The sequence below is a fragment of the Poecilia mexicana genome, unplaced genomic scaffold (genome assembly GCF_051168715.1).
Source record: "Poecilia mexicana isolate PSO_F unplaced genomic scaffold, ASM5116871v1 scaffold_20, whole genome shotgun sequence".
In the NCBI taxonomy this organism is placed as follows: domain Eukaryota; kingdom Metazoa; phylum Chordata; class Actinopteri; order Cyprinodontiformes; family Poeciliidae; genus Poecilia; species Poecilia mexicana.
In genome coordinates this window covers 6121378-6136903 of record NW_028263389.1, presented here as the reverse complement: position 1 = coordinate 6136903, position 15526 = coordinate 6121378, and the positions used below count along the sequence as shown (strand labels likewise).

General features: G+C 41.0%; 3 protein-coding genes across 7 annotated transcripts; 1 reads left to right on the top strand and 2 right to left on the bottom strand.

Moving 5' to 3' along the window:
* Positions 1 to 46: 46 nt before the first annotated feature.
* Positions 47 to 4335, top strand: slc35d4 (solute carrier family 35 member D4). The gene is made up of 15 exons (XM_015002926.2): positions 47 to 267; positions 887 to 933; positions 1007 to 1084; positions 1198 to 1279; positions 1399 to 1476; positions 1991 to 2016; positions 2381 to 2432; positions 2512 to 2560; positions 2646 to 2688; positions 3260 to 3295; positions 3530 to 3564; positions 3657 to 3726; positions 3846 to 3939; positions 4022 to 4086; positions 4168 to 4335. Exons 1-15 carry the CDS (start codon positions 196 to 198, stop codon positions 4229 to 4231), a joined length of 891 nt encoding a protein of 296 aa, XP_014858412.1. The 5' UTR covers positions 47 to 195; the 3' UTR covers positions 4232 to 4335.
* On the bottom strand, positions 4242 to 10201 carry rbbp8 (retinoblastoma binding protein 8). 3 transcript variants are annotated; one of them, XM_015002921.2, is made up of 18 exons: positions 9765 to 10201; positions 9641 to 9683; positions 9470 to 9565; positions 8952 to 9043; positions 8317 to 8389; positions 7887 to 8083; positions 7712 to 7804; positions 7433 to 7506; positions 6773 to 6840; positions 6418 to 6685; positions 6159 to 6303; positions 5573 to 5667; positions 5344 to 5461; positions 5107 to 5259; positions 4989 to 5031; positions 4826 to 4913; positions 4614 to 4755; positions 4242 to 4532 (listed from the first exon to the last, which is right to left on the bottom strand). In XM_015002921.2, the coding sequence occupies exons 1-18, from the start codon at positions 9865 to 9867 to the stop codon at positions 4435 to 4437; spliced, it is 1989 nt and encodes a 662-aa protein (XP_014858407.2). In that variant the 5' UTR covers positions 9868 to 10201; the 3' UTR covers positions 4242 to 4434. The 3 variants fall into 3 exon arrangements, with proteins under 3 accessions (XP_014858407.2, XP_014858409.2, XP_014858410.2); XM_015002923.2 differs by having other exon boundaries at positions 5573 to 5646; positions 9765 to 10200; XM_015002924.2 differs by having other exon boundaries at positions 7887 to 8062; positions 9765 to 10200.
* Positions 10202 to 10592: 391 nt separating this feature from the next.
* On the bottom strand, positions 10593 to 15396 carry fam168b (family with sequence similarity 168 member B). Of its 3 annotated transcripts, none has more exons than XM_088001192.1 (7): positions 15270 to 15396; positions 13997 to 14088; positions 13798 to 13884; positions 13038 to 13180; positions 12753 to 12951; positions 12538 to 12673; positions 10593 to 12177 (listed from the first exon to the last, which is right to left on the bottom strand). In XM_088001192.1, the coding sequence occupies exons 2-6, from the start codon at positions 14064 to 14066 to the stop codon at positions 12561 to 12563; spliced, it is 612 nt and encodes a 203-aa protein (XP_087857318.1). In that variant the 5' UTR covers positions 14067 to 14088; positions 15270 to 15396; the 3' UTR covers positions 10593 to 12177; positions 12538 to 12560. The 3 variants fall into 3 exon arrangements, with proteins under 3 accessions (XP_087857318.1, XP_014858417.1, XP_014858418.1); XM_015002931.2 differs by having other exon boundaries at positions 12549 to 12673; XM_015002932.2 differs by having other exon boundaries at positions 12549 to 12673; positions 13798 to 13881.
* Between the last annotated feature and the right edge of the window lie 130 nt (positions 15397 to 15526).

Below are 15526 nucleotides of genomic sequence, written 5' to 3'. Positions count from 1 at the left end.
TGCCCCGCGAGCAAGTCATCTCTCCATTTGTAGACGATCTTTGTTGTTTAGCGTCTTGACGTGTCGGCAGTGAGGGAAGTTTCCGAGCTTGAAAAACAGTTCTGTTGGGGAAGGCGCTATACATTGTATCAAATGTAGGATTTTTTGTCTTCGTATAGCCATAATGTATCTTCTGCAGAGTGTCTGCGGAACATCATGCACTGGAGAAGCCACGTGTCTGGACTCGCGTTTAGCTTCGTTTTCATTGTGTCATATTTCACGAATAAGGTAAGCGGTGAAAGGATAAGGGAGTCTATAAATGCCTGGTTTTAATAAAGTACTCATCCGGTGTGATTCAAAACGCAACCAGGGTATTATTGTATTATACTACGGTGTAGAAGCTAAAGGCAGCTACAACAAAGCTCTATTTAAAAGTCCCACAACAAACAGACATTTATGTTCTTACGTAACCACGTGACAACATAAATGACGATGCACCCCTTTTATCTGATACGTCTAAGTAAAATCGAGTTCTACCAAGTGTCTTCAGAAGTCCATAAAACAGTTAATTTGCGATTGTAATTTAATCCCAGCATAAATCCAGCTGTTTTGTGAAGGCCTCAGAGAACATTAGTGAACAAATGAGAATGCACATCGTTCTCAATGTTGAAACAAGGACGATGGAAGTGGCAGCATCATGCTGTGGGGATGCATTTTCTTCAGCAGGGAGAGTGAAGGTGGATGGAGCTAAAAAAAAAAAAGACACTATTCCTGAAGAAAACATGCTAAAAAAAAAAAAAAAACCAAGACCAGAGTGGAATAGTTTCATTAAAAGTAATTCTCAACCCTAATAATGAAAGATGGCACCACATCTATCGGAATATAACCCAACCGTTTTGTGTTGCAGTTTGTCCTGTCAGTGTTGAAATTCACCTATCCAACTTTGTTTCAAGGGTGAGTAGATAAAAAAACAACAAAACAACACTACGTCTTCACGCATAAAGTAACAAGAGATTGTTTTTCCAAGATGGCAGACATTTATTGGAGCCGCCCTGCTTCTGCTGAGTGGAAAGCTGGGCTGGGTGGAGATGAGTCGCATCCCCAGGTGCTCCTCTGCTACTCCTCTTGCTATTTATGTTTTTCCAGCTTACCAGACATATCTAACAGCGAGGTGTGTGTGTGTGTGTGTGTGTGTGTGTGTGTGTGTGTCCTCTACAGATCCGCTGCTCTCTCCTGGCTTCCGGGCTCATTCCTTTTTGTGGGAAATATATACGCAGGCTCCAGGGCCTTATCACGAATAGTGAGTGATGGAATAACTCGCTTGGTGTCTACAAAAATGTTTTTTTTTTTGTTTTTTTTACTCGTGTGGTACGTACTGTGGTTTCTCACCGTTTTGTTTTCCTCTCACTTCCTGCACAGGACATTCCTTTCTTCTTCACTCTTCAGAATTCCTCCCATGTAGTTAGTTACATAATCGCCCGCGGCGTTCACAAAGAGGTAAGTGCATTCGCCGCCTGCTGTCTGCGTTACTTCATCTGATAATTGAATTGAACTGATAAAGCGGTATCAGTTCAATTCAAGATAGTTCAGATAGTGATGGTTGTGGGCAGGAAGGGGCTCTCCTGTAGCTGTCTATTTGAAGAAGCCTCTGACTGAAGACGCTCTGTTTTTTTTTTTTGTTTTAATAGTAACATTTCAGTGAAGTTAATATCTGGTTGCTCTGTGACAACACTGCGCAAAACTTAGAGATTTGGATTTTGATTGAGATCCAGAGTCAAACAGCTGACAGTCATTCAGGAACCAACATGTGATTTCTTAGAAAAAAAGACTCAAGTAATTTAGACAATGAGTCTACAGGAGCATCAAGAATTAGTTGTTCATCTTATGACACTTTGAACACAGTCTGCGTGATTTTTCAATCCGAGAACTCGCTATGAACACAAAAAAATGTAGTCTGTCAAAATTGGATTCTTGTACATGACATGAGTTTTGTGTTCTCTCTCTCCTGCAGAAGACACAGCGGCTTAAAATAATCAGGTGAGCTTTTCTGTTCAGCCACTATTATGATAGAAAATCTACAGAATTTTACCAATTGAAGAAAAATCTGCCCTTGGAAAAACCCCTTAGATGTGGGTAAACGCATTGTCGGGTGAAAAATATCAAATCACGTGGAACAAATTGGACACCCAATGTGTGTTTATAACACTTGTAGAAATGTACAATACTGAGACATTCCAACAATTTAGGTGTAACACATCATTTAGTTTTATCGAAATCTAAGACTTCACCAACTTGGAAGAAGTTTGAATGCACGCCACACTTTCATAATTATGTTTTTTTTTTAAGCATATGTTTAACGTCATAAATTTCTACACCTACATTATCCATCTCCCTGCTGCAGCGTTTTCCTCCTGCTGCTGTCGGCCATCAACCTGCCCCTGCATGACCCTCAGGTAACGGTTCTCCACAACGAACTGGTGGGTGTAACGCCGACGCCGCCGCATGTCTCGCTACTCTATGCTCTCTTCACAGTTTGACCACAGCGGCTACGTTTGGGCTCTGTGCCATCTCTTCTGCGTCGGTAAGTACGGCGGTACGCAGCAGATCCTGACGTGGTCCGATTAAAGTCCGAAGCGTCCTCTGCATGACTGATCTGTCGTTTCCAGGCGCATACAGAGTGTTTCAAGTTCACAAGTCCACTAATCTGAGGTTGGTAGAACACGTGTAGTTGTCAGACGCATTTTAATGTCAGACTAAGATAAGCAGAGTAAAAAAAAAAAAAAAAAACAAACCAATTTGGTTCTATGTGAAAAAGTTTGTAGCAATCTTGCTAGTTGGCAAAGTTTCACAAAGTTTATAGATGATTTTGATAGCTTTTTTTTTGTAAGTATAATATTAAATGTGGTTGTATTTTCCCATCTTTCTTGTCTGAGTTCAGATATTTTAACAGAAATCTAAGAGGGCAATTACGTTTTGTCAGGACCATGCATTTCCAAGATGTGACGGTTCATTTAGATCTCTTTTTTTTCCTCTTAATACTCAAAGATTGCACATCTGATAAATGCAATGCTCTTTTCAGGCTCCCTACACAGCTCTGCTCCTCAAATGCAAACTCCATTTTATAATCAGGAGCTCAAATCTGGGTTTGTTTCCAGAATATCACTGGTTAAAACACATCAGGAGGCGTTAACAGAAAAATCTCAGCTTTGTGGTATCAAAGAAATAAAGGCCAAAGTGAAACAGTAACTACATATTTCACTTCTTTTATTTTCTATTTTAGTGACATTGAACAGCAATGCATCAACTACTGGTTCAGGTAAGAATACAGTCGAATTTAATCAGAGTTCATGGAGATTTTTTTAAATTAATTTTGTACAATTATATTGAGACATTTAAACATACTAAAAGTCACAAAGCAGAGCTGTAAAGTAGCAGAAGCCCGCTAATCAACGGGACAAATCCGAGTCTTCGAAGGACCCTTTAATCAGCTCTACTAGGATTGTTTGTCTTTCATGCAAATATTCAACAGCTGTCGTTGTGTTTGAACTAGTGTGCTGCTGCTGGGTCTTGCTGCTCACCCGACAGGTATGACTGACCAAGTGGCGATTTAGCGCACCTTTGGCTATGAATTCACGAAGCTTGGCATGTTTACATCGGACGACTTCGTCTCCCTGTAGGTGACATTAGCGGTGCCTTGGAGTTCCCCTCCCTCCAGTCCCACACGTTTCACTGCGGCTGCTGCGCCAGGTGACTGCAGATAGCAGCACATTATGATGACTTAATGTTAGATAAATGTGAAACTGTGCTATTTAAAAAAAATATATATATTATATATATATGAATCAGCCCTGTTTCTGCCTCTGCAGTGCGTTGTTGGGGTTTTTGTTGCTGTTGGCCACGGTCAGATTAAAACGTGGGCCGTCCCTCGAGCACTTCAGGATTTGGGTTTTTCTGTCCAAGGTAAACGTCACAAAATGTCCGACAGTCAGCAGCTGCTTTCAAAATAATATGAGGTCATTTATTTGGTACCGTTTCCTCCCAGGTCGCAGCCATGCTCCTCTCTCCTTTGGTTTTCAACATGGACTTTAACTCTGCGTCTCTACTTTGGTTAGAATTTTACTCTGATTTCTAGAGAATATGCATTGTGAGATGACATAAAAGCATTAACATCTTATTATTTTTTTACAGTGTGGTTGGCAGCCATGTTGGAGAGGCACTGCTGCTGTATTCGGACAGAGAATCTCCACCATAAAGACAAAAACTTGCACTTCTTCAAGAGATTTTATTTTTTACCATTTCACATTTTTAAAAAATGTCTTGTTTTCTGATAATCTGAATAAAACTATACATATAGCACGCATTTTATCTTACAGTTCTACAGGAAGCACAAAGTTTTTACAGTCGCATTTAAAGCTGGAACATCCAGCTCAGGTCATATTTTAGAGGTGAACGGATTTAGCTCTGCTCCTGGCTTTTCTTTGGGGTGAACAAAACATTAAACGGCTGTCGCCTTCGTGAACGAGCCTGAGGGTTCTTCTCCTCCCTGATGTAACCTGAGCAAGACACAGAAAGCTTTCAGCTCAAGGTGTTGAAAGGCTGCGGTCGTCCTGTCTTTGCGGCTTAAAGTCGGTTACCTCTTTCGATGCAGGTCTGTGTTGACGGGAATCCGACTTCCCAGAAGTTTTCAGGGGTGCAGGGTGGAATGAAGCGGTATCGATGCCTGGAGCAAGCAGATAACTTCTTCTGTTTCTCCTCCTCGGGCAGATGAGCGTAGTACTGCAAGGAACAGGGAATTATTTCAACCAAACCTGACGTTTCAGGACCGGCTCCGACTCAGAATACGCACCACTTCACATTCCTTGCATGTGGTGCCCTTCAGTTTTCTCCTCTCGTCTTTCTTGCGAACGACGGCCACGTGCGCAAACGTTGGCTCCCTGAGGCGTACAAGAAGTCGTTGGAACCCATCCAACCCTCTAAAAATCTAAAATGTTGATTGGGAACCTTCTTACCGGGTTCTGCTGTGGCATGCAGGACTTTCAGGAAGATCTTGATCTAGTTGGATGAATAAATCAAAATCAAACTCAAAATAGGTGCCTTGTAAATGATTCTTTCAATCTAAACGCATACCGTTAATCTCCTCAACTTTCCCGCCATCATCATCATCATCACCACCACAATGCTGACTCTGATCCAGGTTGGAGCAGGTGTACAACTTGTACTCCCCAAAAGTTGTTGCATCAAACATCATATCCAAACTGTCGTTGGCCTTTTCGCCGAGTCCTTGGAAAATTGAACACCTTATGAGAATCAACCACCTAATTTCTCCGCCTGCTCATTTAAAAAAAAAAAAAACCTCGCCTATACCAGACTTGACGCGTTCCCCGTCCTGACTGTCCTCTGCTCGACGCTGCAGCATGCTGTGGCTGACCCAGGTGCAGTCGGTGTCTGCCAGCTCTCCAGGTCGCTGTTCTTCTTCCACTTCCTAAAAACAGCAAAGGAAGTAATTAAAAAAAAATACTTCAGAATTATTTATATGTGAATGAAGAAGATAGAAACACCAAAGCTGCCATAGTTGTATGTTTAAATGCTGTACCTCGCTCTCAAACATGGACAAGGCGAGCGCCGGGTCGATGCTCCACGTGGACTCCACCATTCCCTTCCTGCCAGCTGGGAAAACACCACATTCAACTGAAACGATTAATCGTGAAGAATCGATTGTTGAAACGGTTGCCAACTAATTTAGTACATCGATTAATTGTTTTGGACCCCCCAAAAAGGCCATTTTCTGAAGGAACAACACATCCAGAGCAGTAATTAAGTCAAAACTCTGCAAAAAAATACATCGATTTTGAATCCAACATAAACAAAAAACCTTTTGTCTGTAAATACGTTCTACACAAAAGTCCTCAAGAGGCTTAGTTTTAACTTCTCCTGGTTCATATTATGTATAATTTTTTTTTTTTTGTAAATCTACTAACCAGGTTTTGGTACCCATTTATTAACTGATTAATCCAAAGAATAATCAACCATTTATTGGATTAACAATTACTACAAGTGTTACCATTTTTTAACCGATTAATCAGAATAACTGATTAATTGGTAACTAAAATAATCATCAGTTGCAGCCATAGAAAAGGCTTGCCCAATAAAATCTCTACTCTATGCTGTAAATGACTGACCGTTGTTAGATTGAAGGCATTTCTGTGTCGCACTCCGATCCTGCGGAGGCGCTCTTCTACTCCCATCTGGTTCGTCTCCAGCTTTACTCAGTGGCTTCTTGAAAGTGGGACTTGCATAAGAGACGTTCAGCTTTTGGTTTGGAGCCTGTGGAACGTTGAACGATTTTTCTGAAACTGTAATTCTGACAAATGTCATTCTCAGACTCTGATAGGTCTTGGAAATTGAGTTAAAACATAATTTAAAAAAAGGAATTGCTACCTCGTTGTCCGGCTGCTCCTTTCTGAAGCTAGGTGTGGTGGTCTGGCTCGTGGTTTCAAGTTGTAAGGGTTTAGCTTCCTTCTGATTATCCACCTTCTCCTTACTCCTCGCTCTGCCTTCTCCCTGCAGCTCAGCGCCACTGTCCTTCTTCCGTTTGGCCCAGCAAAAGGAGCCTTCCTCTGAAAAGCGTTTAATACTTGGAAGAAGAGACGGCGATTTCTCCGTGGTCGAGTCTGGACTGCGGGTCTGTGCGGCTGAAGAGAAAGGCCTTAAAGTGTGGGGGAATAAAAGATTATTAGAACTTCTTGCTGATAACACAGAAGGATCTAACATAATCAAATGTCGTCGTGCTTGCCTTAAACGAGCGTTGTGCTTCCAGATATTTCGTGTGCCGTTTAGATGACGTGGAGTCAACTCGGCTTTCTGAGGCAACAGATTTAAAATGAAAGAAGAACAGAAACCTGTCAAGTTGGCTGGGATGGGAAACAGGCCCACAGCATCACAGATCCTTCACCATACTTATTAATTGGCATCAGGGGCCTTTCAACATACGCTGACCCAAAGCACTCGGTTCCAGTTGGCATTTGTGATGGTAGGACAGGGAGATATTTTACTTCCCTCAGCATTCAGCTTTCTGTTGGTGGTGGCTCTTTGCCCAGACTTGCTTCCCATAGTTCAAGTGTTTCAAACTTTCAATTATTGTTCTGACTGCAGATTTATGAACGTAGTATTTTCGTTTTATCTTTTCCATTTTGAATATCGGCTCCAATTAATGGAAAGTGATGGACTGTCTAATCAACCTACAAGTACAAATTTAAAAAACATGGAGGGACTTTTATGTTGTAGAAATTAAGAGTTGAAATAAATATAGCACTTCTGACTTGCTTCTTTTAAAGCAATTTGTTCCATAATGTAGAAATATTTCACCAGATCCATCACTAATGCAATAAAATATGAATATATTTTTGTTGCATGTATTGGGCGCTGTATGTTAATCACACAGAGCTGTACTTACAAGATGGCGACAGTCAAGCACCTCTAAAGCGCACGTTTCTGCAACTACCTCCTCAGTTTCTTCTTTCATGTCATCTGAAATAATGGAAATTTCAAAATAAAAGTCCACAGTACGACTTAAAAAGAAAAGAAAAAGACCACCAAATTTTACAGAATCTTAATCTGAAATTCTACAAATAATAGTACGAGTATTGTACTTGGTAAATATGTGATTTCTTTACGTATTTTTTCCCTCTTTCTGGTGTCATTAAGCTGTAAAAACCAGTAGGTGTGGTTATACTTGAGCTCTGGGATGTGTCCAGTTCACAAGTGTTTGGCACAAGCACTTCTCTCCCAGAATTCTTTGCACCTCCATCAGCCTCTTTCTTCAACTCTTTAATGAGAATAAAAAAACAGATAAAGATATATTTTATCGCTATGAGAGCTGATTGTTGGTGCCTCAAGATGGGGCCGACCATTAAAGAGGGAGTTATTCTTCTGCGGCAGCGGCGTCTCTGCGTAACGAACACGTCTGCTCTTGTCGGGGTGTTTACGTTTCCTCAGTCTGTTCGCCGCTGGCAGTGAACTGGTCAGGATCGGCGAGTCCGGGATGACGCCCTCGTCCCGCTCCGACGTCTCCTCCAGGTCCACACTGATGCAAAAACAACATCTGCTGATGAAAGGGGAAGTGAAACCTTCCTCTACCTTCCTGTCTGACACCAGAACCTGAAAAATTTACTAAAATTACCAGAGAATAGCTAGTGAAGACCTGGGTTCAGTTTCCAAATAAAGAAATGTTTTTTTGTCTTTTCAACACCAGAAGTGAAACTTTAACAATAAATGATTTGACTTTAAATGAAAGAAAACTAAATTTCATGCTGCATTTATTTAAGCTAGCAGACTTACTGACGCATCTTCATCTTTTGCAGTTCAGCTTGAAGATTTATGTTTTCATCTTCCAGGTTTTTGTTCTCATTTTCTGGAAGGTATAAAAAAACAAACAAACAAAAAAAAACTCTTAAATACATCCCAGAATGTAAGATCATTATGCCCAGTGATGCTCAGAGTGACAAAGGTTCAAAACACACCTGGTTCTTCAGGCTTTGGTAAGTAGAATAAGCAATAGATTAATCGATAACTAAACTTCTTAATACTTTTATTAGCTTTTTTTTTATAAACCTTTTTAAAACATCTTTGGCTGCGTGATCGGATGGTTTCTCTCATTGTACATCAATTAGTCTAAATGAATTTAAAACAATCAGAGCATGTGGGGATGGGGATGACCAGCCACACTGATGAGTGATTGACAGCGCAAAGACCCGCCTCTTGGCTCTGATTGGTTGCACTGAGGAAAGAGAGGAGCTAAATTTTTTTCAATTATCCATCTGATACCATTCTGTCACTACATGGTGACAGGTTTCAAAATGTGTAAAAAAATATTTATGGGGTTAGGGTTACTGCAGCTTTTATACTTTAGATCAGTGGTTCCAAAACTTTTTCTCCTGGTTGAAAGTGCCTCTTAGTATAGAAAAAAAAATTACTTAGTTTAGTGATGACAACCATATTCTGATCCTGACTGCTTTTCAGCTTCTCCTCCAAGGCAGCGCATCGACCACACTCTGCGACACGGAGCCTGGAAACAGGAAATGTTCTTCTCAGTTTGCTAGATGTCTTACAGCAAAATTGTGACATTTCAAATGTGATGTATGTAGCCTGTCAACTGTCCGCTTAGACAGATGCAACAATTATGGAGGCATAATCTCCCCACCGGCGCCGGTGGGGAGATTATGCCTCCATAATCCATAATCCAAATCTTCCCATTGGTTTGAAAATGCATTAGTAGTCATTATCCACATCTTAATTTGGAGCTATTTGGACTTTTAGCTTCTATATGTGCATTGGAAATAAATGTAACTTGAACCTACAAAGCATGCTTTTATTTTATTTTTAAAGCTATCCTAATTTTGTTCTCTTGTCTGCAATGCAACAAGATCCACCATTCTGTTTACCCTAAAAGTTCCCTGGGCAAAACAGAAGTGCGAGTCTGTGAGGAGGTTACCTGTCTTCCAGCAGGCCGATGGAGTCCTGGAGGCTTTTGTTTTGTTCCTTGAGCTGCTGGTTGCGATTATAAAACACCTCCAGCTTCTGAGCGTCTCTGCAAAGAAACAAAGTTAATCTCAGCTGGCCTGCGGGTGATCAGTGCAGTTAGCAAATGGTGCAACATACTCACAGACAGCGGTCCTTTTTCAGCTTACTCACTTTCGACTCATATTCTAGAAGACGAAAAATGCTGAACGTGAATGTCTAAAACACAGTTTAAGTTACTTGTATTTAATCTCGGCGGGGTGTGTTACCTTGTACCGTGTTCTGGTGGCACTCTTTTAGCTGCCTCCAAACGTCCTCAAAGAGGTCAGCGGGACTGACGGAGCAGCCGCTGCGGTCTCCTGGACTGCTCATCCTCCGTTGACCCGTCAGCAAGTTATTTTTTATTCATTTAAATGTAGGCTAGACTCTTGACTATTTAATAAACGCAGCTGCGAATTTTCCAAGACAGCTTCAGCTACTAAAATACTACAAATAAGTTGCGGCTCATTTAGCTCGAAGGAAAGACACGAATAGTATTTACACCAACAGGTTTGAGACACCGCTACAGTAAAGAGGCAAATATCTACGCTGAACTGAAAACAAACATGTCTCTCTACCTTGAAGTTAGCGCGCCGAGTTGCATCATGGGAAGTCTTCTTCTGGTGGCTGAGCGTCTGTGGCTCTGGCGCCCTCTGCTGTTCAAGGCAAACTCTTTCACTCTCATAAGGTGACTTGCCGAAACATTTCGTCACATTGCAACGAAAAACTTCCACATATATTCTCACGGCGTTATAAAATAGAAGAACATATAGTTAATTCGGAAGTAGAAGGAAATGATATGTTAATTAGAAACATATTTACAAAAAAAGATATTTTAAAAGACGAATCCAAAAAGAAAATTACTAGCAACAATTGCATATCCTGTATTTTTAGGCAGGTGCTACTTGCAAAGAGAAAATAAAATTGTTTTTATAGGCTCATTTATTACATTCAATGGAACTACTTATACCTGAAAATGAGTTATGTAAGTGTAAAGTCATTATTTATTCATGGAAAGTATTTGAAAAAAAAAAAAAAGAGAGAGAGAGACACAGAGGTTTTCCCTTATAGTTGGTTTTTATTTTTAGAGTACAAAACATGAACCAAAATCACAAAAATAACATTTACAAAACAGATTATTTAACTGAGGTGACCGAGGCAACAGAGAAAAAGCATTTCTGAAACGAGTGATACTGGTGGGTTTACTTTGAGGTAAGACAGCGAGCCATGTCGAAGGGTAAATCAAAGAAAAAAAAATCTTGAACTGTTTTCACTTAGTGCCTTCATTCAGTAGTGCTATTCACAACTGGACTTGAACAATATGATGTTTTCCTAACATAGCCACAGTTAGCAGTGATTTAATGCTGTAGTGCGTCAGAACTACCTGGACACAAACTATCTCGATGTGAACGTTTAAAGCATGTTGCACTTGTATGGCACCGCTTTTTATGAACATTTTTTATTTTTCAACATTAAGACCGTTTCTTTTACGCGCGCGCGCACACACGCCCACACACACACACAAAATGGCGTTCCCATTCATTTGTTCTCGTCAAACGATTCCCCCAACTTCTCTCCGTTCCTTGCTAAAGAACACTTCTGGCCAAAACGAAGACGCTGCAGCTCTAACAGGCCGAAACTGCTTTTGGTCTTTTTTCTAATTTTTTTTTTTTTTAGAAAGCAACTTTTCCTAAAAACACAGAAAAAGAAGAAGAGAAAGAAATGAAACACTCGGGCTGGTTAAGTTGCGGAATGGCTGTCAGTCAGAGGCACGAACTCAAACACTCCCCATCTCTTTTTTCCCCTCCCCCCCAAAATACAAAAAAAAAAAAAAAGTAAAGTAAAGACGCTGCGTCATTTAAGGAAACAATAAAAACCTTGCGTTACATATTGAAAGCAGTGGAAATGGTAAGACTCTGCGTCGGAGTACGCAGGCACGTTTTTGCATGAAAAATCTTTTCTTTTTTTTCACATTTATGAGACGGTCACTGGTGATTCAGCATTGCAGATTATTACTTTTTTTTTTAGTTCCTTTGGACGTGTGCCTTTTATTGACTTTGCATCTGTCACAGCAGGTAGATCAAGCTAGCATTACTTCATATATCTATATATATATATTTATATACACACACACACATGCATTCAACGTCATAGGTATCCTCCAAATAATAATAATAATAATAATAATAAAAAAAAAAAAAAAAAGAAACAGAACTCCCTTTTTACCACTTCAGTTTAAGCTATAAAAACCTGCATGACAGTCCGCAAAAGGTTCGCCTGGAGGTTTTTTTTTTTTTTTTTTACTTTTTTGCAGTTTGATGTGAGATATGAGGCCAGGCTGCAGAGGTGCTGATGCTGGCGGGGACTGGAAGGAAAGTGGGGGGGATGGGGAGGGGGGATAGATGGAATGCAGCCTTGTTGATATAAGAGGGATGGGGTAAGGGGAGGGATACATGGAGATGGGCCTATCCTTCCAAGCCCCCTCCATGTTGGAACGGGGCTCTGATCTATGTTAGTTGGGCTTTAGATTCACATTATGCTGGAAGAAGACTAAGTGGTTTGCAGACGCTGCGAGGGCAGGCTGCTGCCGAGAGCAAAAAACACTGGAGTAGAGTGTGAATGCATATCTAACGCCTTTGCGACCTGCGGGGAGAAGAACGGGCATGAGTCAAGACGGGTTTCTGCGCGCCGCTCGAAAACTATTCACACCCTTTGAACTATTTTATTTTTCTTCACATTTTGACACATAAAAAACAAACTCATTTTCATATTAGGATCATGAATGTTCTCAATGTTTTATGGATGCCAGAATGCATCGATAAAACCCATTAACAAATTGTTGAAAAAGTAACCGCTGTGTCCGCATTCCATATTTATTTCTTAAAATTAAAATCTTTTCGCATTGATCAATTTTAACACTCTTGACGTTTATGATGTGATAAAATGTGAAAAAGTTAAAGGGACGTGAATATTTCTGCAATATTGAGAGACTTTCAGTCATACACTGGACTCACGCTTCAGTCTCTTCACCACTGTGAGGGCACATAACTGTAGCTGGGGGTGCCGGGGGGCCGATACGTGGGCATCGTAACTTGGTGGGGGGCAACGGGTGCTGGTGATGGACTTGTCAACAAAGTTCCTAGAAAGAAACACAAACAAACACGTTTCGTTTGGTCCCGAAGCGCACCGCTAACGTGTTGGAAACCGCCGAAGCTCACCTGCTGACATGGCCATGGTTGTGCCCGCTACCATCCCCATGGTTACACCGTTGGGGCGAGAGGGAGGGATGGGCGGGGCGTACATGGCCGCGGGCATCCCGTTGGGCTGGACCACCGTCGTGTGATGGATGACGTGAGGCGGAGCAGCGTACAGCGGCTGCGTGTAATAGGTGCCTTGCTGTTGTGACGGTATTAGCGCCTGGATCAAAGAGGAGCAACATATTTTTAGGAAAATACGATCACAATGTCAGACATGACAGTCCAAACCTGTTCCCGGTCACTGACCTGTGCGTAAGGGCTCTGTTGGGGATAGGTGCTCCTCACAGGGTAAACGGCGGTGGGATATGGGTTCGGAGAGGAGGAATATGGCGGGACGGTCCCCGTGTTGGGAGAGCAGGACATTTTGAAAGCAGTGCCAGTGGCATAGCCTAGCAAGAGGAAACACTTTGTTTTATTCAGGGTTTCACCAACTTTGAAAACTTTTTTAAAGACCATTAATGACCGCCTCAAGTCACAGAACGCAACAAAGACGTTTGAGTGCGACTCTTTTGCCTGAATCCAGTGAGAAAAACAAATACATGGAGTATATGAAATGAAATAGTCCTGCCAAGACAAACTTACCTTTTTAAAATGAATTTAAGATACTTTAAGGCCTTAATTTTAACTTTTTAAGGATGCGCTGACAAACTGCTATTGCTTGCACATACTGTAAATTTTTAAAACTGTTAACTGGCATTGAAAATATCCACATTTAGAAACTTTTTTTTTTTTTTCAAATAAAATAAGAAGTCACAGTTAGTGAAGTTATTACAAGTCCTATTAAATAAAAGTGACTGAATAATCTCTTTTGTTATTAATGTGTCGTTTTGAGATTGGGAACTTTTAATTCATAATCACTGGTAAAAAGTCAAATGCTACTGTTGCAACTCCAGTAACATTTCAGTTATTTTAAGCAACAACTAAAATGCCACAATAATTGTAACAAACATTCAGGTGGTAAAGGAAGGCAAAAGAAAAACGTTCAAAGCTACAGTTCAGTTCTCACCGCTGGGGAAGCCCGGGTTTGCTCCTGCATAAACACTGGGGCTGTATGCCGGTGCAGCGGTCGCGTATCCGACAGGGAATCCAGCTGCTGTGACCAAACAAAGGGGCAGGGGAAAAAAAGATTTGATTAGGAGAACCTTTATGAATCTGTGTTGCTTTTTTTTTTTTTTTTTTGCATGTGTTGCTGCAGAAGAAAGTACCTTGATAGCTCAAACCCTTTGTGTTGGTGAAGGGGACCCCTGTTGGTGCAGGGCTGTATACAGGATTCATGGCGTCTGTGTACTTATAGTAGCTGTGTTGAAAAAATAAAAAATAAAAGCAAAAACCATTTAAGATACAAGTTAGGCAAGCCAGTGGAAAGTGGAAAACACACTATTCATTACCCATTTTTTAAAACATGAAATATGTGCCTTTAAAACTAAATTCCAATATATTCATATACAAAGTATATGAATCTACTTTGTATATGAATATATTTTTTTATTATAAAAAAATAAAATGCATCCTACAAACATGACTCTCACTTTCATCATACTGTTTGCTAAATAGCCTAATAAAATGTTTATGTTTCAGAACATTGTTTTTTTCCCCTCCATGTGACTTTAAACGCTCAGTTCTAGTTTCGACATTTTGTTATACTGCCCTCTAGAGGTGATGTTTGGAAACACCATTACATCACTTCACAAAAAAAATCAATTTGAAGGAAATCCTGATAATTAGAACTTACATTTAATATTATTACTGTAGTCAAGATTTGTGTAAAAACAAGGTTGAAAGTTGTGCATTGGTTTATGCAAGCATTCAGCACAAAAACAAATAAAACAAACAATGCGGTCAATATCTCTTAATAAAAGTATCACTTTCGAAATAAAAACCACATTAGACAAAATAGTTTTAGCCATATTGGCGGTAATTAAATTTGCTTATTTGACCTAACTTCAGCGGCACTTTATTGGAATATAATTATTTTCTTTAAAAATGAAGTCTATTTAAGCACAATTTTCGGATTTTCTTTAAAAACCCGTTCCCTGTAGGTCTTAGCAACACCAAGGACTTTGTGTGTGCTCTGCTAAATGAGACGTCAGGTGTTCTCCTTGTGCATAAGAAAAGATGGCAACCTCTCTCTCAGCGGAGGAATTCCGAAACATCCCGTCGCTTTGTTATCATTAAGCTAGCTTAGCTCGCAGGTTTTAAATGGCACCCAACCTGCGGCTACCTCAGCGCGCCTGGTCCTCGCATGTTTTTCTCGGATGTCCCGTGTGACCTGCAGATCACCCGTGTGACCGCGCCGAGCCGCGGGACAGTCCCCGGACAGCCCGCAGACGGGACGGACTTGTCAACAGGCCGCGCTGCTCCGGACAGGAGGAAGGCAGGCAACCGAGACAGCTGTGCTCTTGCACTGACGGACTGTCCCAACATTGCACACAACTCTCAACTCTGACTCATTTCAACACAACCCGAGCTGGAACTTACTGTCAACCGTTTCCACCGTGTGTTTGCTCCCAGCTCCGGTCCTCCGCTGTTAAATAAAAACTGAGCTAGCTGGTGTTTTGTTCCCAGATGCTTTGCTTAACTCTTTTGAGCACCACGCGTCACTTCCGTGTGTGTTCTGTCACGTGGTCTTCATAGCACAATCCTTCGCCGCATTGGCTTCGTTGCTCTGGCAGAAACGATACGCCAAGCATGTCCGCCATATTGAGAGTGGCAAGTTCATTGTGAAAGGAAGAAAC